This window comes from Ranitomeya variabilis, chromosome 6, assembly GCF_051348905.1.
Source record: "Ranitomeya variabilis isolate aRanVar5 chromosome 6, aRanVar5.hap1, whole genome shotgun sequence".
Taxonomy (NCBI): domain Eukaryota; kingdom Metazoa; phylum Chordata; class Amphibia; order Anura; family Dendrobatidae; genus Ranitomeya; species Ranitomeya variabilis.
In genome coordinates, this window is record NC_135237.1 from 190024673 (window position 1) to 190049726 (window position 25054).

Below are 25054 nucleotides of genomic sequence, written 5' to 3' on the forward strand. Positions count from 1 at the left end.
TGACAGGTCGCGTGGGTTAATGGAAAACGCATGCAGGGACTAAGATTCCGGGGCAACTTTGACCCTTGTGAAGCCTCATCTCGTCCGGGACCAAGAGAAGACGGACCGGACAGTGGCAGTCCGTGTAGCAGGGGGAGCTATACATCGACTGCCCACTGCCAGGATTCACCTGAACTGGGGAGTCGGAGATGGCCTTGTTGAGGTCGGCTTGATGGAGGATTTGCCTGCAGACGTCTTGCTGGGAAATGACTTGGGGCCCATGTTGTCTGTCTTCTCAGTTGCCCCTCTGGCTGAAACATATCCTGTGACCACCCGGAGACAAGCTCGAGCTGCGGAGGGGGAATCACACTCAGAGGAGGCCCAGGTAAGATATCCCAGCCCTACACGTATTTCCATAGCCAGACACATTTCTTGGGCCACCCCCGCTGAATTTAAGAGGGAGCTACTTGAGGATCCTTCATTGGAGGGATATCGTGGGAAGGCACAGGAGGGGAGAGGGGTACTGGAAGGGGAACAGTTTGTATGGAAGCAGGGACTGCTCTACCAGATCACAGAGCAGCACCACACAGGGACGAACCCCACTATAAAACGACAGCTGGTAGTTCCCAAGAAGTATAGGCAGGAGTTACTGCGAATCTCTCATGACATACCCTTGGCCGGGCACTTCGGCGTCAGTCGCACCAGGCATCGTCTGACACAAAACTTCTTTTGGCCGGGGGTAACCTATGATGCTCGTCAGTACTGCCAGACCTGACAGTTGCCAGCGCGTTGGCAAGAGGGGAGATCAATGCAAGGCCAAATTACGCCCCCTCCCCATTGTGGAGGAACCATTTAGCCAAGTAGCGGTCGATCTGATAGGGCCGTTAGCCAAACCCAGTCCGTCAGGGAAAAGGTATATATTGACAGTGGTAGACACGGTATCCAGAGGCGGTTGCGTTACCTAACATACTGGCAGAGACGGTGGAGGCTGCCCTGCTCCAGGTTTTCTCACGGGTTGGATTTCCCCGGGAGATCATCTCGGACCAGGGTACCCAGTTTACAGCAGAGGTGACCAACCAACTTTGGAAGCTGTGCGGCGTAAAGTCCATTAGAAGCGCCCCGTACCACCCGCAAACCAATGGGTTGTGTGAACGCTTTAAAGGGACGTTAAAACAACTCATTGGGACTTTTACCAGGACCTACAGGGACTGGGAGAAATTCTTGCCACACCTCCTGTTTGCCTATCGGGAGGTGCCCCAAGAATCCACGGGGTTCTCCCCGTTCGAACTGGTATACGGGAGGGGGGTAAGCGGACCCCTAGACTTAGTGCTAGAACATTGGGAAGGGGAGGGCATCATAGAAGGGGTACCTATTGTACCCTATGTGCTGGACGCCTACAGGAGCTGACCCAGGCTGTACGTGGGAATGTGCAGGTGGCCCAGCGGCACCAGCGCATATGGTACGATCGGAGGGCCAGAGAACGCACCTTGGAAATAGGACAGAAGGTCCTGGTGTTAGAACCCACTAGGCAGAACAAGTTCCAAGCTGCATGACAGGGACCCTGTCATGTTCCCAATGGCAGGGAATTAAACACATAACATGGGCAAAAACAGGACGAGCTCTAGGGTGATGGAACCTGAGCTGACCGCGATCCTGAACCTCAACACTCAACTAACAGCAGCCGGGGAACGTTCCTGGGGGGACTCTAGACGTCTCGCGCCAGCCGGAGATCTAGCTACCCCTATCAGAAGAATCACAGACCTATCTTGCCTCCAGAGAAATATTCCCACAGAAATAGCAGCCCCCCACATATAATGACGGTGAAATGAGAGGAAGGCACAAACGTAGTTATGAAAACAGATTCAGCAAAATGAGGCCCGCTTAAGCTAGATAGCAGAGGATACAAAAGGTGAACTGCGCGGTCAGCTTAAAACCCTTCAAAATACCATCCTGAAATTACTTGAACTCATGTGCCAACTCATGGTACATGAGTGGTAATTTCAGCCCACTAGAGCAACCAGCAGCAGAGAATTACATATATGCAAGCTGGACTAAAAACATGAAAGCAAACATGAAACAGGGAAATCCAGACTTAGCTTGTCTTGAAGGCCTAGGAGCAGGTAGCAAAGGTAACAGAGACACACTGATACATTGATAGCCGGCAAGGGAATGACAGGAAAGCCAGGTTAAATAGGAAACACCCAGCCTCTGATGGACAGGTGGAAACCAGAGACCGCAACCCACCAAAGTCACCCAGTACCAGTTGTAACCACCAGAGGGAGCCCAAAAACAGAATCCACAACAGGACCCTACCAGGTAGTGGGGAAAATAGCCGACACCACCTATAATGTCGCCGATTGTGACGACCCCAGGGTTATCCGCATGTTCCACGTGAATATGCTGAAGCCCTACCGGGAGTGCCCTGAAGAGGTAGTGGCCATCTGTGCACCTTGAGGCAGAGGATTTAGCTGGACTTCCCTTGCTTGATGTCTTAGAGGAAATGACTCAGTCTAAAACATGGGACCAGGTACACTTGGGTGAAGACCTAGGTCCCCGGGAGAGACAGCAGGCGGAGGCATTGTTGAGGCAGCGACAGAGGATGTTTTCGGGGAGACCAGGGTACACTCGCCTGGCACAACACAAGGTTGAGACCCAGGATCAGACCCCCCTGCGACAACCCCCCTTCCGCTTCCCTGAGTCTGTACGAGAAGGGATGCGACAAGAGATACAAGAGATGTTGTGTTTAGGGGTCATTGAAGAGTCAGATAGTCCCTGGGCATCCCCCGTAGTGTTAGTGCCCAAGAAGGATGGGACAACACGGTTTTGTGTAGACTATCGTAAGCTCAATGAGAAAAAGGTGACGGATGCGTATCCCATGCCGCGTGTGGATGAGTTGTTAGACCGGCTGGCGCGGGGCAAAGTATTTGACCACCATCGATCTATGCAAAGGCTACTGGCAGATACCCCTTAGTCCTGACGCTATTCCCAAGTCAGCATTTGCCACCCCGTTCGGCTTATTCCAGTTTCGAGTTATGCCGTTCGGGATGAAGAATGCCCCGGCGACCTTCCAGAGGCTGGCTGACCGGCTTCTGGATGGTCCCCAGGACTATGCTTGTGCCTACCTGGATGACATCGCCATCTACAGCGCGACATGGGAAGAGCATCTAAATCACCTAGAGACAGTATTGGACAGGATCCACAAGGCCGGAATCACCCTGAACCCAAACAAGTGTCACGTGGGCAAAGCAGAGGTTCAGTATTTAGGGCATTGGGTGGGAAGTGGGAAACAGCTACCAGAACCAGCCAAGATTGAGGCCATATCCAAATGGCCCACCCCATGCACTAAAACCCAGGTCATGGCGTTTCTAGGGACAGCGGGGTATCACAGAAAATTTGTTCCCAATTACAGCAGCGTAGCCAAGCCCCTCACTGATCTGACCCGTAAGAACCAACCCCGCCAGGTAACCTGGACCCCAAAGTGTGAGGAAGCCTTCCGCCAGCCAGCTAAAGGACGCCCTCATCAATACCCCTGTAATGGCCGCACCCGATCCCACTAAACGTTTCCTTGTTCACACAGACGCTTCTATGTTTGGATTCAGGGCAGTACTGAGCCAAGTCGGACCGGACGGCCAAGAACACCCGGTAGCTTACCTGAGTTGGAAACTACTGCCCCGTGAAGTAAGCTATGCGGCCATTGAGAAGGAGTACCTGGCGGTAGTATGGGCACTCAAAAAGTTGCAACCATATTTGTATGGACGACAGTTTTCCCTCCTAACGGACCATAATCCCCTAGTCTGGCTTAATCGGGTCTCCGGAGACAACGCCAGATTACTGCGGTGGAGTTTAGCCCTACAACCTCTGGACTTCACCATCCACTACAGACCCGGCAAACAAAATAGTAACGCCGATGGACTAAGTCAACAAACGGAACTTGTACCAACCCCATAAATTTCGGTCATCCCCAAACCGATCCGTTAAGGATCAGACTGTGTATGCCGATCGCATCACTGAAAAGGGGAGCCGTGTTATGGAACCCCCCAGCAGCCAGAATATGTTGTGCAGTTATATGTATGTATAATAGGTTCCATGTGAGAAGCATGTCCCTAATGCATCAGCCCACAGGTTGCACCCCTGGGCAGAGGGGACAAGATATCCCCCTTCTGACCTCCCCCACCTTTGTAATTCCCACAGTAAGTATCAGCAGGCTCCGGCCACCAGCGGCTATTGTAATGTATGTCTGGCCTGCCGCTTTTCAATTGGCCCGCCCTCTCTATCTGTGTGATATATTCTGTGTCCTGTGAGTAAAGTGTTGTCACACTGGAAATACGTGGAGAAGCAGTGATCTTTTATATGCGCCCATGTAACCAAGGAATTCCAGCCAGCGTCCTTCATTTAGACTCCAGCCAAAGCAGAGTGGACCTCCTGAAACACGGGGTGGTACTGAAAGAGGTACTCCAGCACAGTAGACTCCGTTACAACACCTATTAGGCTTACCTAATTAAACCTGCAGGGTTTCAGACCTGCCTGGGGGGGAGTTGGGGTAGGGACTGACTGTTATATTGAATAACCCCGTCTTCTTTTGAATCTTTCAAGCTACACTTTCTGGATATTGTTATGTCCTTCTTTGTCTTTATATGCTATGTACTGTATGTTACTGATTCTTATCTTGTTTGCAGACAGTTATTATAAATAAATATTAAATATATATATATATATCAAGCTTATGGAACATGAAGAGACACATGAGCATGGGAGTAAATCATAAAAAGTAATTATACTAGTATGCACAAATAATATTCCACTGTAAGTTCTAATGAAAGATTTGTTTTAGCACTCAAATGAAGCAATCCAGTGATATGTTAATGCTATCTGAATATGCATGTAGAGGGCTATTCATCCACAGTGAAATATAAAGTACATAGTGCAGGTGTTTCAATGTGGATTAATGAATTGCCATTGTGAACATCACAGGATTTTGCAGAGTCAAATGCTCAGAAAGTGCCTGGTGCAATAAAAAGTGATCATTGCAAATCCTTACAAAAGATGTTCAAAATAAACATGAGAATCATGAAGTTTGATCAAAGTTTAGAGATGGTACTTACAAAGTGTATAAGTGTCATGTGCAAAACTCCCGGCTGCTCCGTGCTCCTAACTTTGCAGGTGCTCATCAACCTTGGCGTTGGACTCATTTAAAATTCACATGACTCCGTAGTAGAGATGATTTCCTTGGTGGTGGACCATTATGGATGTAGGGGTTGGTGCTGGCAGTAGGGGAACTGGAACTCCCAAACCTGATTCCATAACACAAGCCCCTCCCCAGTGGAGGCTCTGGGCAACAATGCGAACAACAACTCCTGGATTTGGGCTGCTTGGGACTGGGTTATTGATTCCAGATTGTCACTGGATCCTTGATCTGGCAGGCAGTTTACTTCCTCTGGGTGAACCTCGGCTGAGTTCTTGTTGTCCTCCATGACATTCAGGGCATCTCAATGGACCAATTCCTAGATCAAATCTAACTTAGTATTGGTAGCTCAGTATTCGATCTGTTGAAGGTGGCACAGCTCCTGTAGTTGTCGTTTCCTGTTGTGGCTGTATATCCACTCCGCTCCTCTTCCCAAGGCTAAGCTGGTGGAGTTGGACATGTTGGCATCTGAAACCTGCTGTGTATGCCTCACCTATTGCCTGCTGGGTATGCCTATGTACCTTCCTGGTTGTGGAGCCATTTGATGGTGTCCAAGAACCCCAGTCCCCTGTAGCTCCCTTGGATCAGGCAGGCTGAGCAGTATCCCACCACTGCCACTAGTTGTGGACACTCAAGGGTCAGTGGGTTCTCTTGTCCACTGGTCTGGCTGTCTTTAGAAAGATTGCATGGGCCGGGGCTCATCCCACTGAATGCCTGTACTCATTTTCTGTGGGCAGAACACTACTCAGACAACACATTGTGAGGGTACCACACTCCTTTAAGACTTTATTGGATCACCAACAGTTCTCAGCATATAATACGTTCCCGGCAAGGACACAAGATGGTGCATGTGACAGAGTCTCACCCTTCCGCTTGCCCTCCAGGGATTAGAACCTCTGCAACTTCGGGGCAACTATCCCAACCAGCTGCACCCCACTTTTGTCAGTCACCCGCTGAGAGGAGGTAGCAGCAAGCTTGAGAAGCTTATGAAACTGACTGAGCACAGTGAGGTATGTGGCCAGCTGACCGGATTGTTCCATCCTGGGTTATGAAAACATAACATGTGGGCTCGGTGTTGGGCAGTTGAGCAGTTTTGTAATCCACCAGCTGGAATTATGGTGCCTGGGCTGAAATCCCGTAAAATCCAACCGGTGACAGGAGCAGGCCAATTTTTGTATGCTGCGTCTTCCATTTCAGGGCATTGTGCCCAACAGGATTGATTGGAGATAATCAAAGCTGTTCACTAGTTCAAATAGACTGCATAATTGGCCTCCAAATGATGCAGACTAGTACAACGCAAAAGGTTGATGCAATCCGTAATCAGCAGGTATTTCACAAATTAGCTTACAACAAGGGGTACTGGACAGTCTCACATGAAACAATTGCTCATGTCCCCTGACTTACTGAACAAAGAAATAGTACTTCTGGTATAATTAAGAATATTTCACACCTGAACAAGGAGTCAGATTTTCCACATTGACACTGAGTCACCACATCTGTATCTACATGTTTGTTTGTGATCCTTCCTGCATCTCATCAGTGCTGTGGTTCCTGTATGGTCCAAAGTCTGATGATGACTGTTAAAGTCATACTGGGAGTTGTACGTTCATGAGGTAAAATTGTACATGGGGCTGACCTGACATTAGAATTCATCGCTCTACTAAGCTTGGTAATTTATTCATGCACTGACAGTAGTTCTACCGCTGAATTCATGTACTAAAGGTTGTTCTGGTGCTGCATTCATGTGCTGATGGTGGTTCTGATTCTGCATTCATGTACTGACTGTGGTTCTGGTGCTGCACTCATATACTGATGGGTAGTTTTAGTACTAAATTCATGTACTGACGGTGGTTCTAATATTGTACCCATGCAGCAATCCAAAACTTTATGGCTATGTTAAAACTTAAAAATCTTCCAAACTTTAGAATTTAGAAATTATGAGAATGATTTGATGAGCTTCTGTTCAGTCTCTGTGCCAAAAACTCAGTGTAAGTTAGCATATGTTCACGATTATTTTTTGGAGCAGAAGCTGAGCAGAATGTCTCCAAATTCTCCTCACTCAAAACTTTGTTTGATGATGTATTAATGTACTGATTGTGGTTCTGGTTATGTATCCATGTAAGTACCCCATTCAATTTTTTTGCAGCCTTTGGGATTGGATCATTATTGCATTGCGGCCCTTGGACCAAAAAATATTGTGCACCTTTTCTATACACTATAATTTACTGTATATACAGAGCTCCTGTGTATAATGTTACCAGTGATCACTGTATTACCTGTTCACTTACACTATATACTATATACATAGCTTCTGTGTATAATGTCACTGATTACCAGTGATCACTGTATTATCTGTACACTATATACAGAGCTCCTGTGTATAATGTCACCGGTGATCACTGTATTACCTGTACACTTTAACTATACACTATATACAATCTACAGAACTCCTGGGTATAATGTTATTTGTCGTAATATTAGTGTTATCAGTTTTGTGGTTTTTATTCATGATCAGTAAAAATGGGGATAAAAGTGCCCTGTCAGAGATAAAAGTTCCCCATTTTTCTGATTGCTGCGGTTTCCAATATTCAGTCTGCATCAATCAAAAAGTAATCATCTGACATGTCTAAACAAATGGTATGGTGAGCCTTATATTCTAAAAGGTAACAGAAATTCCATGTCCAACAGACTTGTGTAAAATGTGGTCCTGGTGCCCCAACGTACGTTTCACCCTTGCTTCGTCAGGGACTCCTGAATTGTTTATGGTGTAGCATAATAATGTTGCCACTAAAGCTCTTATTTGAGTGTTATTAACCAATAGTTTTGCACATTTACTTGGACTTGCACTGATTTAATCTTAGTGATATCAAGAGTAACTACGTAAATATATTTATGTGGTACTGCAAAAGGATCAGATATTTAAAGATCCTTGTCCACCCATCATTATGTGTTGGGGAAAGTTGGGAGGCCCCCATACATATTACATGTTGAGCCGGTCCCTCCAAATCAGTGGTTTTGGTTGACTTTAATGTGTATGGGGCATTCATTTTTCGCTTTGGGCCTTCTTCTACATGCACTGAGTAGTGGCATCTGGAAATAATATGTAACAACCTCTCTTTGAAGTTTTCTCTTTTCAACTTTCACTAGTTCTTCAGCCTTTCTTGCATTCTCTGTTGCAGTTTTATATCTGGCCACCCGCTGTTGAAGCCAAATAACCTAAAATGAAGACAAACAAGCTCTGCAGCAATCAATGGAGAAGAGTAAGGTATCATTCTGATATAAAGAAGTCATATTAATGCAAATGGAATGACAGTGAACAATTGTTAATTTGTCATCCATACAGTCACTAGTGGATGTCAGTTGCTAACAAACAAAAAAATATGTGATTAGTTTGTCCATTTGTTAGCTGATAGTGGCCAACTGGCCATGTTTACATGGACTAATGATCAGGAATAAGTGTTCTTCCAAAAGCTTCTTAGACTAATTTTTGCTACATGTAAGGGACATAAAGCAGACCATTGCTCATCAGAGTTTTGGATGCAAAGGTCATCAGTGCTTGGCCAGTGTGTCCATAAATAAAATACTTTTCAAAACTTCTATCCATTGCAATGTTAATCCACAGACAGCACACAGATGCCATCCTTTTATCGGCTCACTCAGCTTCTTAATGAGGAAGTCATAGGAATCCTTCTTGTTAAAATTTTCAACTAGTTAATTAAAACTGGCTTCATAAACCAGTCCAAACAAAAGAAATGGACATATTTAATCTTCTTGACATAAACAAAACTGCATTCACTATAGTCCTTATAACTGCAGGATTCACCTACACAAGAAACAGGATTCAGCTCTGCTTACCAAGAGCCCAGCTCTGGAGGTCAGCTCCACTCAAGAGTACACACAACAACCATTATTCTGACTCCAAGACTAAGATGCAAGCGTATGGGGCTGTAAGACACCATTTCTAGGCTGTCTCTTTTAACTGTACACACGTATGATGTCCTCAGATAATTTTAACTCTGTTGCATAGTTTGGTCGCAGAAGAAACTTGTGAGAGTAGATTATATGGGGTAATTCAACTTTTATCTACACACAGCATGAGGTACATGCATCATCTTCTTCATACCTCCCAACTTTTGAAGATGGGAAAGAGGGACAAAGCAAATTTTAGGCCACGCCTCTTACCACACCCATTCATAATTAGTCACACCCATATCCACGTCCCAACCACACCCATTTAGCACTGCTGATCACACTGTTTCATATACAATAATTATAAACAAAAAAATATGGCCACACAGTGCTCCCACACATGATGCTCCATACTGTATGATGACCACACATGATGCTCCATACTGTATAATGGCCACACATGATGCTCCATACTGTATAATGACCACACATGATGCTCCATACTGTATAATGACTGCACATGATGCTCCATACTGTACATTGGCTGCACATGATGCTCCATACTGTATAATGACCCCACATGATGCTCAATACTGTATAATGACCGCACATGATGCTCCATACTGTATAATGGCCCCACATGATGCTCCATACTGTATAATGGCTCCACATGATGCTCCATACTGTATAATGGCCCCACATGATTCTCCATACTGTATAATGACCACACATGATGCTCCATACTGTATAATGACCGCACATGATGCTCCATACTGTATAATGGCTCCACATGATGCTCCATACTGTATAATGGCCCCACATGATTCTCCATACTGTATAATGACCACACATGATGCTCCATACTGTATAATGACCGCACATGATGCTCCATACTGTATAATCACCGCACATGATGCTCCATACTGTATAATGACCGCACATGATGCTCCATACTGTATAATGACCGCACATACTGTATATTGGCTGCACATGATGCTCCATACTGTATAATGGCCCCACATGATGCTCCATACTGTATAATGACCCCACATGATGCTCCATACTGTATAATGACCACACATGATGCTCCATACTGTATAATGACCCCACATGATGCTCCATACTGTATAATGACCGCACATGATGCTCCATACTGTATAATGACCGCACATGATGCTTCATACTGTATAATGACCACACATGATGCTCCATACTGTATAATGACTGCACATGATGCTCCATACTGTACATTGGCTGCACATTGGCTGCACATGATGCTCTATACTGTATATTGACCCCACATGATGCTCAATACTGTATAATGACCGCACATGATGTTCCATACTGTATAATGGCCCCACATGATGCTCCATACTGTATAATGGCTCCACATGATGCTCCATACTGTATAATGGCCCCACATGATGCTCCATACTGTATAATGACCGCACATGATGCTCCATACTGTATAATGACCGCACATGATGCTCCATACTGTATAATGACCGCACATACTGTATATTGGCTGCACATGATGCTCCATACTGTATAATGGCCCCACATGATGCTCCATACTGTATAATGACCCCACATGATGCTCCATACTGTATAATGACTGCACATGATGCTCCATACTGTATAATGACCCCACATGATGCTCCATACTGTATAATGACCGCACATGATGCTCCATACTGTATAATGACCGCACATGAAGCTCCATACTGTATAATGACTGCACATGATGCTCCATACTGTATATTGGCTGCACATGATGCTCCATACTGTATAATGGCCCCACATGATGCTCCATACTGTATAATGACCCCACATGATGCTCCATACTGTAATGACCGCACATGATGCTCCATACTGTATAATGACTGCACATGATGCTCCATACTGTATATTGGCCGCACATGATACTTCGTACCATATAATGGCCACACATAGCTACTCCTACACACGCGGCTGCGCGTACACTTTGCACACACGGCTCTGCTCCATACACCTCATACACACACGGCTCTGCTCCGTACACCTCGTACACATTTAGCTCCGCTCCATACACCTCATACACACACGGCTCCACTCCATACACCTCATACACACACGGCTCCGCTCCATACACCTCGTACACACACGGCTCTGCTCCATACACCTCGTACACACACGGCTCTGCTCCATACACCTCGTACACACACGGCTCTGCTCCATACACCTCGTACACATACGGCTCTGCTCCATACACCTCATACACACACGGCTCCGCTCCATACACCTCGCACACACAGCTCCGCTCCATACACCTCGCACACACACGGCTCTGCTACATCCACACTGTACACCTCCTGACCCCACACAAGGCATTACTTACCTTATCCTGCGGCGGCTGCAGCACCATGTGGCAAGTTGGCAACCAGCACAGGCAGCCGAGTCCTGCAATCCACGGAGGTCCCGATCATGTGACCCCTGACTCCTCCCCTCCTGTGACCTCATCACAGGTCCTGTGCACAGAAAGCAGGCAGCCATATGGAAGGGTAAGGGCCCGGGGCATGGCTTAACACAAGGGGGCGTGTCGGTCCTGCTGTCTGTGGGATCAGAGCGTCCCGTGCTGGACAGCGGGGCAAAAGCTCAAAACCGGGACAGTCCCGCACAATGAGGGACGGTTGGGAGTTATGTCTTCTTAATACAGAATAAGAGGAAGTCTAAAAAACCTTTTTACCAGAGAGAAAGTGAAACCAAATTACAACAAGTATATGCATTACATTAAACTAAGCATAAACAGTAACAACATCACCATCTACTGTCAGAAAAGTGTAAACTCCTCCTGCACACAAATAAGTCTGTATCTGTTGCATATCTGCCAACAAACTAGACTGTAGGAGGCACGTATGAAGATTGCAGAAGATTTATTCTCCAAGTGAATTCTTGAAGATATGCACACATACAGGAGGTAAAAAAAAATTTCAGAAACAGGACTGCATACACATGAGCTTTAGGCTGGGTTCACATTGCGTTAATGGCAATCCGCTGACGGCATCCGTTACATAGCGGCACTAACGCTATGTAATGGATGCGTTAGCGCTCCCATTGACTGCCATTATGTAGCGCATCACTAACACATGTCATAATCGGCATGCGTTAGTGATGTGCAGTCATTCTGTGACGGACCCTCGGACGCGGTCTGCAGCGTTTCGGGGTCCGTCACCGCTAGCACAGATGGAGCATCTGCGCTAGCGCGATTGCATAACGCAATCTTTAAAGGTACTTGTGTGGCGCAGTCCGTTTAACATATGCGTTGAACGGACTGCACTTAACGCAATGTGAACCTAGCCTTAGCGATGAGCGAATATACTCATTACTCGAGATTTCCCGAGCACGCTCGGGTGTCCTCCGAGTATTTTTTAGTGCTCGGAGATTTAGTTTTCATCGCCGCAGCTGAATGATTTACATCTGTTAGCCAGCATAAGTACATGTGGGGGTTGCCTGGTTGCTAGGGAATCCCCACATGTAATGAAGCTGGCTAAGAGATGTAAATCATTCAGCTGACGTTAGGAAACCTAAATCTCCAAGCACTAAAAAATACTCGGAGGTCACCCGAGTGTGCTTGGGAAATCTCGAGTAACGAGTATATTCGCCCATCACTAATGAGCTTCTAAGATGACTGATAGATGGTTACTGAGGAAGAAGAATGAGGAATAAGTGAGGGGTTACTGATATCAGAGCTTTGTCAGAGACAGACAGGGAAATAGGAAGACAAACTTCTAGACAGGGCAAACCTTATTGCATAGCAAAGAAACAGCAATATGTAACAACACAATGGTAATGCTATACTGTCTGTATGATTCCCAAATCATGGAACATGACACTCCCCGTCTGAAATCCATTTGACACAATGTCTTCTGATGATGTTCAAGGTGGATCTGTAACCTGAAGAAACACACGAGCATGCAATAATAACTATATCAGTTTTCTAAATGGAAACCCATCTTTTTATTGGGGAATTAGAACATCTAATTCCACCAACTGATTTCTTTTTATAAATAGATCACTCTAGCAACATATAGAACAAAAAAGAGGGTATTCAGAATATAGAAAGAAAACCCAATAAGAGTGTTTAAAGCAAATATATAATTTTATTAAATCATAAAATTCAAAAATAACACAAAAATATAAGCAGGGTAGGGCTAATTAAACAGGATACAGAGCCCGGCTCACCTCATATATCAAAAATTAATAGCAATAAACACAGTCAGGAAATATATATCAAAATGAAGATTTACCAATATAATCTTAAAGTACCATGCAGCAAAAAATATCCAAAAGACTATATTAGCCTAGCACAACCAGCATAGTACTCATAGATACAAAGTGCCACAGTGCAAGATGCAGCAAGGGTTTGAACCTAGAAATGTGAGGAGACTGTGCTGAACAGCATGGATAAATTAAGCCAGTATGAGGCTCCCGATACAAAGTGCCATAGTGCCATAGTAGAAGTGCAGCAAAGGTTTGAATCTAGGAACAACGCTAGCCGATATAATTAAAGCTGTTTTAGTGTGTCATATTACCTGAGATAAAATGCGAATACCGGGCCCCAGCCTGTCGCCTCAACGCGCGTTTCGCCGATCTTCGTCAGGAGGCCACTATGGCACTATGGCACTTTGTATCGGGAGCCTCATACTGGCTTAATTTATCCATGCTGTTCAGCACAGTCTCCTCACATTTCTAGGTTCAAACCCTTGCTGCATCTTGCACTGTGGCACTTTGTATCTATGAGTACTATGCTGGTTGTGCTAGGCTAATATAGGCTTTTGGATATTTTTTGCTGCTTAAATCATGGTACTTTAAGATTATATTGGTAAATCTTCATTTTGATATATATTTCCTGACTGTGTTTATTGCTATTAATTTTTGATATATGAGGTGAGCCGGGCTCTGTATCCTGTTTAATTAGCCCTACCCTGCTTATATTTTTGTGTTATTTTTGAATTTTATGATTTAATAAATTTATATATTTGCTTTAAACACTCTTATTGGGTTTTCTTTCTATATTCTGAATACCCTCTTTTTTGTTCTTTTTATTGGGGAAGCTGCAATATGCAAACACTTTCACCAACTCAACAATCTAATGGTGAAAGTTCCACATTCTAACACAGCTGGAGATATATGGCGGCATGCTCCCCGCCGTAAGCTGTGTCCAGTAGCAATGTCCTTCTTCAAGTGATGCCTTCTCTTATGAAGCACTTGGAGAGATAAGCCAGGTGAATGCCTGCCTACACAACCAATGACCAGCTCGAGAAGTGTCCAGAGTGATGAGGCCTCAGCTTTAACCGTAGTACTGCAGATGTGCAGCATGTAGAGATGTAAGCCCGCAAGGGCAGGGTCCTCTTCCCTCTGTACCAGTCTGTCATTGTTAGTTTTGTTTACTGTAAGTGATATTTGTATTTTGATGTAACTGCAGCGCCCCGGGGTCCTGGTCGTTGCAGTAACGTCATTCTTCCACCTGGGGGAGTGATGTTACGTCTGAAGGCAATAAAGGAGATCTTCTTACCAGGTATCACAAACCACACAACACACTTCACACTCCAGTCCACCAGGGGGAGCTATGCTCCTATTTATTAGGGCACTCTTCACAATTAGGTAAAACTGGTGGTCTGGATAGGAAGTTAGGCAGAAGCTGACTGGGCTTCACCCAGGCAGCACCCTGTCAGGCAGCCGGAGGGGAAGGAGGAACATCTAAGCACTGTAGACAGAGAGGTCCCTGACTGGGGTGGGATCCTGTCTGAGGCCTAGACAGAAGCCACGGAGCTGCGCCCGCCCCACGTGCGGCAGCATCCTAAGAAAGAGACAAGAACAGCGAATTGTATTGCAGAGGGTGAGAAACGAAGTCATAGCAAAAGGAGAGGAAACCAGAAGGAGTTGAGTGCAAAAGGCTGCCTCCTTTCTGAGGAGCAGGAATCCAGTAGCCAGAATACCGAGGGAGTAAAGATCTCTACGCTTTACTTCAGAGACTGGCAGGTCAGGTAATTCCACGTTACCTGCCCGACCCATACCCAGGAGGCACGGTGGCAACTTGTGGGGGCTGGGGCGTGCTAGAGTCCCTGTAAAAAGCCTCAGGTCACCATTCATACGGGTTTGTCCTATCCTTACCATCAGGGGGACAGAGAAAGAGACATAACATCTAGAACACCAACATCAGTTGTGAGGACCTTACCAAGACGCTCAGCAGGGAGGTACTACAACATCCAGGCGCTAAAGGAAGGCTACTGATTTCCACCTGGATAAGGGGACTCTGGATTTGTCTTCAGACCGGCCAGACTCTGCCTACCCTGTGGTCTGTACCCTGGACTGTGGATGCTGAAGCCTTCAGTAAAGGTAAAGAGACTGCAACCTTGTGTCCTCGTTCTTCACTGCGCCTCACACCATCCACCATCTACTCTCTGGGAAGCCCTGGGGATACACTTCACCTGTGGGAAGGTATACCATCTAGCTGCCATTACATCACCCCAGCGGACCCCTAAGCAGCGTCGGTCACCCTGACCGAATACCACAGGTGGCGTCACGAACATTATCCCTTTAAAGACCTTTCCCCCATTTTACAATGGACGTCCCGAGGGCCACGGACCGGGTCAGCCACCGTGACGTCCCCACTGAGAACCGAAGGACCCGGTACCGAGTACCCCACAGCCCTACTGGGGGCGCTCCATAACCCCTTCTCATGTACAGCACCATGGAATTAATGGTGCTATATAAATAAATAATAATAATGGCTGGTCTGATCTCCCCATCGGCATCTGGTTCCTCAAGCTCATTTGTGCTGCTAGCATCAACAGAACAAGGGTCCTCATGTAGAAAGCCTGAAGATGACAGTGAGGTGTTGTCACAAAGGCTAGATGCAGCCATGAGTCCTTTTCCTCGGTTAGCTGGGTTCAGGCCAGCGGAGAATGGGTGCCATTGTTCAGGGGTAACTTCAGCAACATCCGTACCCAGTTTAGCAGGACAAAGTCCAAGCACTGGTACACAGTGTGCATATTTTGGGGTTAATTTGGCCTTGTCCAGGACAAATCCACAATGCACCCCTGTTATTGGCTTCTGAGGCCTTCAGGTAAGCTACTACAGCTGTGGCCTCTGTAGATGCATCTGAGAAAATGTGGACTTCTCTTCTGATAGCAGCTGAAAGGGACCTTAAGAAGGAATAACAGCGTGGGACTTGGAGATGTTGCAAGACCTTCAGAGACTTCTCCAATGTTTGCCACCTTTGTTGTTTCTGGGACGGCAGCAGAGTGCTCTCATTGGTCAACTGTCTCAACAGTATCTTACCTTGAATGATGATGGGTGCTATAAACCCAAGAGGATCATAGATGCTGTTAACAAGAGATAAGAATTCTCATTTGGTGAAAGGTTTGACACAGACTGACTCCTGGAAATTAGAACTTGTCCTGTTTAATGCCCCAAAGCAGACCAAGGCTGCATTGTATAGGAGGAACATCAGAACACAGATAGAGGTTGTGAAGACAAAGCATTGTACCGTATATACTTGAGTAAAAGGCTACTTTCACACTAGCGTCGTACGACGCACGACGAATTGCGTCGTTGCGGCGTACCGACGCAAGCAGTGAAAGCGCCGCACAACGGGGGCAGCGGATGCTGTTTTTCAACGCATCCGCTGCCCCATTGTGAGGTGCGGGGGGGCGGGCACGAAGCACCAAAAAACGTTACATGCAACGTTTTTTGGTGGCGACGGTCCGACGCAACCTTCGCACAACGGTTGCGACGTGTGGCAATGCGGCGTCGCACTGCGTCTGTCATGATTCACACCGTGACTGTCAAGATCCCTTAGCCGCTGCCCACAATATGTCACGGATTGGGGTGACTTTAGACCAACAGACGGCTATCACATGTGCAGGGGGCTTATCCTAGTTATCCCTCCACTGCCACAATGTGATGAAAAAACACACACGAGGCTATTGACCTCTTAGTTTACAGCAGGGGCTTATTTTAGGTATCCCACTGCTCTTCAATATACCATGAACTGCAGGGATTTGTGTATATCCCGCTTACAGTTCCACTTAAACCTTGCAGCTCTCTGGCGCCCTCCTTTCTGTCAGGTCAGATTAGGTACTGCACCTAGGGTAATTAGTCGCCAGAAAGGCTGCCTGCTATGTACTGGCTATTGGGCACGCTGCAGCGAGGCGATAACTACTCCCGCTCGGGCAGGAACGATAATTATCAAGCCGCAGTCGCTGCAGTGACACCCAACGGCCTGTACACGGTATTGCTGCCACCAGCTCCAATTAAACGGGTCCGGAGCTAACCCAAAACAGTAGCGTAATTTCCCTTCAAGAGACTTAGGGTACGTTTTTAGAGCGGGGAGAAAGAACTGGCATGAAATAATATACCCCACAATAGGTAGGCAGTGCTTTATAAACATATGTTACAAAGATGTTACAAAGGAGACAATTGCAAATATGTACAAGGTAATTATAAAAATAAAAGGATTAAATGAAGACAAGGTAACACTCACATATTCTCAGATCATTGCATTGCAGGCAACAGGCTAGGAGAACTTTCCATCTATCCCAGTGCATTTGCACTCGCAGTCTGGTCGCTTCAGGTAAAAACTCACAACTCCCCCCTGGAAGCCTGCCAGCAACTTTATAACCTACAGCCTGTGACCTCACAGAAAGGGCTGGCTTTTCCAACCCCTCCTACTTCTTCAGTATTACTCACTGGGCATTAAATATATCTGATGCCCGTAACTTCGCTACAGAACATATTATAATCGTACCATACCCAGCATTCATCTCGTATTATCGTGGGCATTCCGATGAGATCAAATATGTCCTATTATTTACAGAGCAATCCCTACTTCCTCACCCGATGGAGTTAGACGCCCGTATTTAGAGTGATGCGTAGATCCTCCGAGTGTGATTATGACGATATATTTTGGTGTTCGTATTTTAAATCGTTTGCCTAATATCTTACAAAAACAGAACAAAGGACTTTCATGATTCTAGAAGGTTCTAGTCCAGTGATAGCTGGACAAGAGCTTACGCGGCAGGAAATGCCGGTTGTAAATACCTTTCTTCAATAAAACTCCCCTCTCACATACATTGGCAAGGCAAGCTCAACTCTGAAGTAAAAGAGAAGGGCGGTTTCTTAGCCCACATCCTGGGCTGACAAGAGAAACTCAACTTATATGATATTTCCTACCATATCGTGACAGCGTCGCTAATGCAAGTCTATGTAGAAAAAACGCATCCTGCAAGCACTTTTGCAGGATGCATTTTTTCTACAAAATGACGCATAGCGACGTGCAGTGCACGACGCTAGTGTGAAAGTAGCCTAAGCCGAGAATTTCAGCCTTTTTTTAGGCTGAAATTGCCCCTCTCAGCTTATACTCGAGTCATTCCCAGGGGTCGTCAGGGAAGGGGGAGCGGCAGTTGTCTAATAATACTCACCTGCTCCTGGCGTGGTCCCTGCACGTCCCTGGTTCTCCGGGTGCTGACAGCTTCTTCCTGTATTGAGCGGTCACATGGTAACGCTCATTACAGTAATGAATATGGGCCCGACTCCACTCCCATAGGGGTGGAGCCGCATGCGGTCCGGTCCGATGGGCGTCGCGTTCCGGGTCCAGCGCCTTCCATCTTCAAATGATGACGTCCTCTTCTTTGCTCCCTGCCACGGCTCCTGCGCAGGCGTACTTTATCTGCCCCTTTGAGGGCAGTGTAAAGTACTGCAGTGCGCAGGCGCCGGGCCTCTCTGACCTTTACCGGTGCCTGCCCACTGCAGTACTTTACTCTGCCCTCAACAGGACAGATAAAGTACGCCTGCGCAGGAGCCACGGCAGGAAGCAAAGAAGAGGACAACATCGTATAAAGATGGGAGGCGCTGGACCCGGACCGCAACGCCCATCCGACAGGACCGCATTGGGACTGCCCCTGGGTGAGTATAATATAACCTGTTTTTCTTATGTTTCAGGTGACATCGGGGGCTTATCTACAGCATTACAGAATGCTGTAGATAAGCCCCTGATGCTGGTGGCCTTAGCTTATAGGTGAATTTTGGGGTGACAGATTCCCTTTAAGCCGAGTGAGGAGCAAGCTATTGAGAGAGATGCCTTCATACTGAGCACTTGAGTCAAACATCACTCTGATTTGGTTTGGTTTGCGAGGGTGATAAGACACCAAAGGAAGAAAGATACCAGCATTCTTCTCCTTCCTTCAGTGGTGCTGCAATCTTTGCATGAGCTCTGACGAAGATATTCTGCATGAAGTCATCTAAATGTTTCTCTATCTCAGGGTACTGTCACACTCTGCAACTTTCCAACGATCACGACCAGCGATACGACCTGGCCATGATCGTTGGAAAGTCGTTGTGTGGTCGCTGGGGAGCTGTCACACAGACCGCTCTCCAGCGACCAACGATGCCGAGGGCCCCGGGTAACCAGGGTAAACATTGGGTTACTAAGTGCAGGGCCACGCTTAGTAACCCGATGTTTACCCTGGTTACCATCGTAAAAGTAAAAAAAAAACAAACAGTACATACTCACATTCTGGTGTCCGTCAGGTCCCTAGCCGTCTGCTTCCCGCTCTGACTGAGTGCCGCCGTAAAGTGAAAGCACAGCACAGCGGTGACGTCACTGCTGTGCTCTGCTCACTTTACGGCCGGCAGTCAGTCAGAGCGGGAAGCAGACTGCGAGGGACCTGACGGACACCGGAATGTGAGTATGTAAGTTTTTTTTTTTTTACTTTTACGATGGTAACCAGGGTAAACATCGGGTTACTAAGCGCGGCCCTGCGCTTAGTAACCCGATGTTTACCCTGGTTACAAGCGAACGCATCGTTGGATCGGTGTCACACACACCGATCCAACGATGACAGCGGGAGATCCAGCGACGAAAGAAAGTTCCAAACGATCTGCTACGACGTACGATTCTCAGCAGGGTCCCTGATCGCTGCTGCGTGTCAGACACAGCGATATCGTATGGATATCGCTGGAACGTCACGGATCGTACCGTCGTAGCGACAAAAGTGCCACTGTGAGACAGTACCCTCAGGTTTTCTTTTTAGGGTAAATTTTAAAGATGAAAACCTTGCCATTGCTTGCTGCAGATTGTTTGGCAACCTTGTCTTTGGAGAACGAAAGGGTAAAGGTGCTAATCAGCTTTTGGAATCAACTTGGGAAAATTCCATTTCCATAATCCTTATGAATTCGTGTCTTGCAGGTGCCAGCTTGTAGTCTTCACTTGTAGAATTGAACACTATTGACCAGAGGTTGTCATCACAGAACGAGGACGTGTTCATGTTGTCAGGGGTTTCTTCCTGCCACTTACTGTCACTCAACTTCTCTTTCACCCAGTAACGATGTGGGCATGGCTGAAAGTAAGTGCTGTGATCTCATGAGTATTAAATGAGGAAATCCTAGTAGGCCTGGATTGGATATTTTTGGAAAACGCTTTAATTGCTTGAACAGTGCATTTTCTATGGTTTTGGTATTACCATAGCTTCATTCTAGTTTCTCCCAAGCAGCCATGAGACTAACCGCTGGATTACTGATGTGGACAGATTTATGTGTCTTAACTCGTTCTGTGAATTGTGGCTCTAGCCATCTGATGCCAAAGTCATTAATTACGGTTCAAAAATACATTTCTAACATCTGTAGTTTTCAGATTATCAAATCTTGTGGGACTGTGAGGTGCCCAGGGTGGTAGTCATGGTGAGGGGCTGTTTTTTTCTCATACCCTGGCCTCTCGCATAGAAAATATAATATCCGGCCTGATGTGTGATGTAGGAGTATTGCACAAAACTCATGTTTGAGTTTACAGATCCTGCTGATCCCATAGTCCTGTCTTTGGTCGGTATCACACACTCAGGACAGACACCGCATTCCGCTTTAACAGTGTAACTTTACTTGATAACAAACAATCCATGGCAGTTTTAGTACAGCACAAGTTCATATCTTCAGCCTGAGCTTTTCCTCTCAATGCTGACTCCTCTAGCCTCTGAGATGCTCTTTCTGGCTCTGCGGTCCCATACTCAACCTGAGCTTTCCTTCTCAATGTTGGCTCCTCTAGACTTTGAGATGCTCTTCCTGGCTCTGCAGTCCCATACTCAGCCTGACCTTTCCTTCTCAATGCTGGCTACTCTAGCCTCTGAGATGGTCTTCCTGGCTCTGCAGTCCCATTTTCAGCCTGAGCTTTCCTTCTCAATGCTGGCTACTCTAGCCTCTGAGATGGTCTTCCTGGCTCTGCAGTCCCATTTTCAGCCTGAGCTTTCCCTCTCAATGCTGACTCCTCTAGCCTCCAAGATGCTCATCCTGGCTCTGCGGTCACATATCCAATCTGAGCTTTCCTTTTCAATGTTGGCTCCTCTAGCTTCTGAGATGCCTGTCCTGGCTCTGGGGTCTCCATATTCCTGCGCACACTTTCCCGTATTGGTTCCTGCTCTGGCTCCCCTTCACTGGGAGATGAAAAAGGTTCCTCTGTCCTGATTCAAGCCATAGGCCCCAGATTCTCTATGGGATACCATCGTATGAAGTGGCAGCCAACTGCATTCTGCTTTTCCAAAGCGTTCTGTGCCTGTCCGTACTGTGTGGCCCTCTGGCCTGTACTGCCTTCAACTAAAACACTCTTCAGCACTTTCTTAACGTTATAACTATAGTACATTAGTTTACACTGCTCCCTGGCACTGACTGAGAATCAGGAAGTCTCCCCTAGAAAAACTCACTCACTCTTACCCCTCCCAACTTGGAAATCCCCTACTTTAGCTATTATACAGGCAGCTTAGTTTCCTGACTCTATTTTGAACAACTATACTAAACCCAATCCTATGGCTACCCTCATATCCTTTACATCTTTCCCTAATCTTGTAACAATATCAAAACACATAAAATTAGATGTAAAACACTTATACAATATATCAACTACATTTTTATTAGTAAGGTACACATAAGCATCATTTACATTACCACACAATAATTGTATGCACATGAACACTAGAGGGACATGCCCATGACAGCTGCTGTCACACTCTTACAAGACCAGTCTTAGTAAGTTTGCTGCAAACCATACCTTGCAAAGTCAGACATGTCAGTTTTCTCTGATTTTCTAAAGACTGTTGCTGGCTGTCTACTGTTGTTCATATCGTCTGTGATGTATTTACCTAGGAACACAGTATGGTGCAGCATAGGCATTTAGTCCAGTGACTGGTTTAATGTGCATAATTTCTGCCATGCATGGAGCTGGAAGTTTGTGGCTGACTGGAACATGATGAGATGACTTGCCTGCAAATTGGTTTGCATGTGCACTTCTATGCATAGGGTTTGGTGAAGTTCAGAGGCCTGGTACATTCTGGTGCATGAAGGAGGTTCAGGATGAAGGGTTGGCAGCATGTTGTACTGATCTTTAATGCAGGATGCTGGTGACCGCTATGAGTCCTGTTACCTTAGAGCAGTGGTCCCCAACCTTTCTGACCTTGAGAGCTACATTAAGCTTAGAGAGAGGGTCGCGAGCCACATTCAGCACTGAGAGAGGGTCGCGAGCCACATCCAGCTCCCACCCTCTTCATAGTGGCAACCAAAGCCCCCATTATACGTATAATGATAACCAAAGCTTTTCCACAGAAATCACTCCAGAGCCATACACTGAGATCCAGTGGTTCCCACAATACCCCCATTCAGTATTCTCTCAACACACTGTCACATCCAGCTTTGAGCACCTCCTCTAATAGGTAGTACAAACCTCCAGCATACCATACCTAAAACATCTCGAAACCCCTAAGACCAGTAAATGTGCATCCAGATCTGCAATTCTGTGCACCGCTGCTCACGAAAATTCACCATTTTGAGATGTGGTCTTGATACCTGTTTGCTAGACCTAGACCTAATGCATCAAGCTGGCAGACAGTCGCGAGCCACAATTCATGGGGCCGCGAGCCACATGTGGCTCCCGAGCTACAGGTTGGGGAGCCCTGCCTTAGAGTAATGTCTGTACCATCAGGAATGATTGTTAGAGTCAGGGGTGCACTATTATCACTTAGTACATAGTCTCTTGTACGCTTAAGAGGATCTTCAGTATCAAAATCACTTAAACAGATGCTGTCTCTTTGGCTCCCACTGATAACTTGTTCCGGGACCTTTAATCTTGCCATGGCTGTGGCGTGTTCACATTCCTTCTCTAGGGCCTCCATTTCTGCCTTCTTGCATGCTGCTTCGGCTACTGAACTTGCTTCTAAAGCTTCCATTTCTGCCTTCTTGTGCACTGCGCTCACTTCCTTTTCTGCCTTCTCACGTGCTGCTTAATCTGCTGAACTTACTTCTAAAGCTTCCATTTCTGCCTTCTTTCATGCTGCTTCCACTTACATCTTAGTTTTCTTTTGCACAAAAATGGCGTGTACCTTTAGAAGCCTCATCTTCTGCACATTGTCTTATAAGTTGCTCGCCGACTGATGAAGATTTCAAAGAGCGTGACTTAGATAATCACTTTGACTGTCTGACAGACCCAGCAACACGAAATGGCATCTTGGTTAGTTGTGCAATTTAGGCTACGTTCACATTTGCGTTGTTGGGCGCAGCGTCATCGACGGATACCGACGCATGCGTCATGCGCCCCTATCTTTAACATGGGGGGCGCATGGACATGCGCCGGTATGCATTGTAATGCGTTTTACGATGCATGCGTCATATTGACGCACAAGACAGGGCGCAGAGGACGCTACTTGTAGCGTTTTCCCTGCGCCGAAATTCCTGATCTTTACTATCTTATGACAACGCATGCGTCGCAAAACGCTGCGTTGTGTACATGCGTTGTTGGTTGCGTCGCCGACGCTGCACCTAACAACTCAAATGTGAACGTAGCCTTAAGTTGTTGGAAAACCTGCAGCTCTTCAAGAGAAACCGATGTATTAAGCTATTGCAGAATTATATTAGTTTCTCTTTCTGTCATAGGTTTCATAAACTGAGTACAATTGTCCTAGGGCTCTCTCTAGTGGTAGTTCAAGAGAAGCAAGCTGAGAGATAATGTCAATGTGACTCGGTAATTTTTGTCATGAGTCTGCTATAGCCCAAGAAAGATAATGTTTAATGGATTCAAAATTCTCTCTAACTTTCCATGTAGGTTTTGTAGAACACTTAGTCTTCTCAATTGACTGAGGATTAAACTCCTTACATTCTTCATCTAACAGCAGATCTGGTAGAGACCGTGTAGTCTTTCCCTCAGCTATTGTACTTCACAGGCAGAATGAAGTTGTGATGAAAGCTGCTGTTTCTGGAAGCTAGAGGAGGGGCTTTGCTATTATGCTTATACACACTACACTGGATGTTGTCATAGATGCTCTGAAGACTGTTCTGTAGCTTTATAGAAGCTGTACATTGGTTTTACAGATGTATCTGGCAAAAGTCTTTTTTACTATTCTGACTCCATGACTAAGCTGCAACTGTAGGAGGCTGTGAGACACCGTTTCTAGGCTGTCTTTTTTAACTGTACTCACACGTAGTGATGTCCTCAGATAGTTTTAACTTGACTGTAAGAGGCATATATGAAGATTCCAGAAGAAAGTTTATTTTCTAGCCGAATTCTTGAATATATGCACGCATCTTGCATTTCTTTGGATGTTGTTGTGGGATCTTTTATGACAACTTGGATGAGCCGTCGCTGCACTCATGGAGTAATTTTGGCTGGCGGGCCAATCCTGGAAGGTTCACCACTTTTCCATGTTTTGCCATTTGTGGATAATGACTCTCACTGTGGTTCACAGGTGTCCCAAAGCTTAGAAATTGCTTTATAACCTTTTCCAGACTCATGAATATCAATTACTTTGTATCCCATTTGTACCAGAATTTCTTTTGATTGCAGCATGATGTCTAGCTTTTGAAGATATTTGGTCTAGTTCACATTGTCAGGCAAGTCGTATTTAAGTGATTTCTTAATTGAGAATAGGTGTGGCAGTAATCAGGCCTGCGTGTGGCTAGGGAATTTTAACT

At 46.1% G+C, this 25054-nt stretch overlaps 1 protein-coding gene across 2 annotated transcripts in view; it reads right to left on the reverse strand.

The window, feature by feature from the left end:
• Positions 1-25054, reverse strand: part of LOC143782177 (leucine-rich repeat flightless-interacting protein 2-like) — a 157422-nt gene that overhangs the window by 29643 nt on the left and 102725 nt on the right. Inside the window, exon 6 of one of the 2 annotated variants that reach the window (XM_077269336.1) lies at positions 8273-8377. The exons of the other annotated variant lie outside the window; for it this stretch is intronic. Within the exon in view, the coding sequence (XP_077125451.1) occupies positions 8273-8377 (105 nt within the window). The remainder of the gene's footprint in view (positions 1-8272; positions 8378-25054) is intronic. 2 annotated transcript variants of the gene reach the window in all.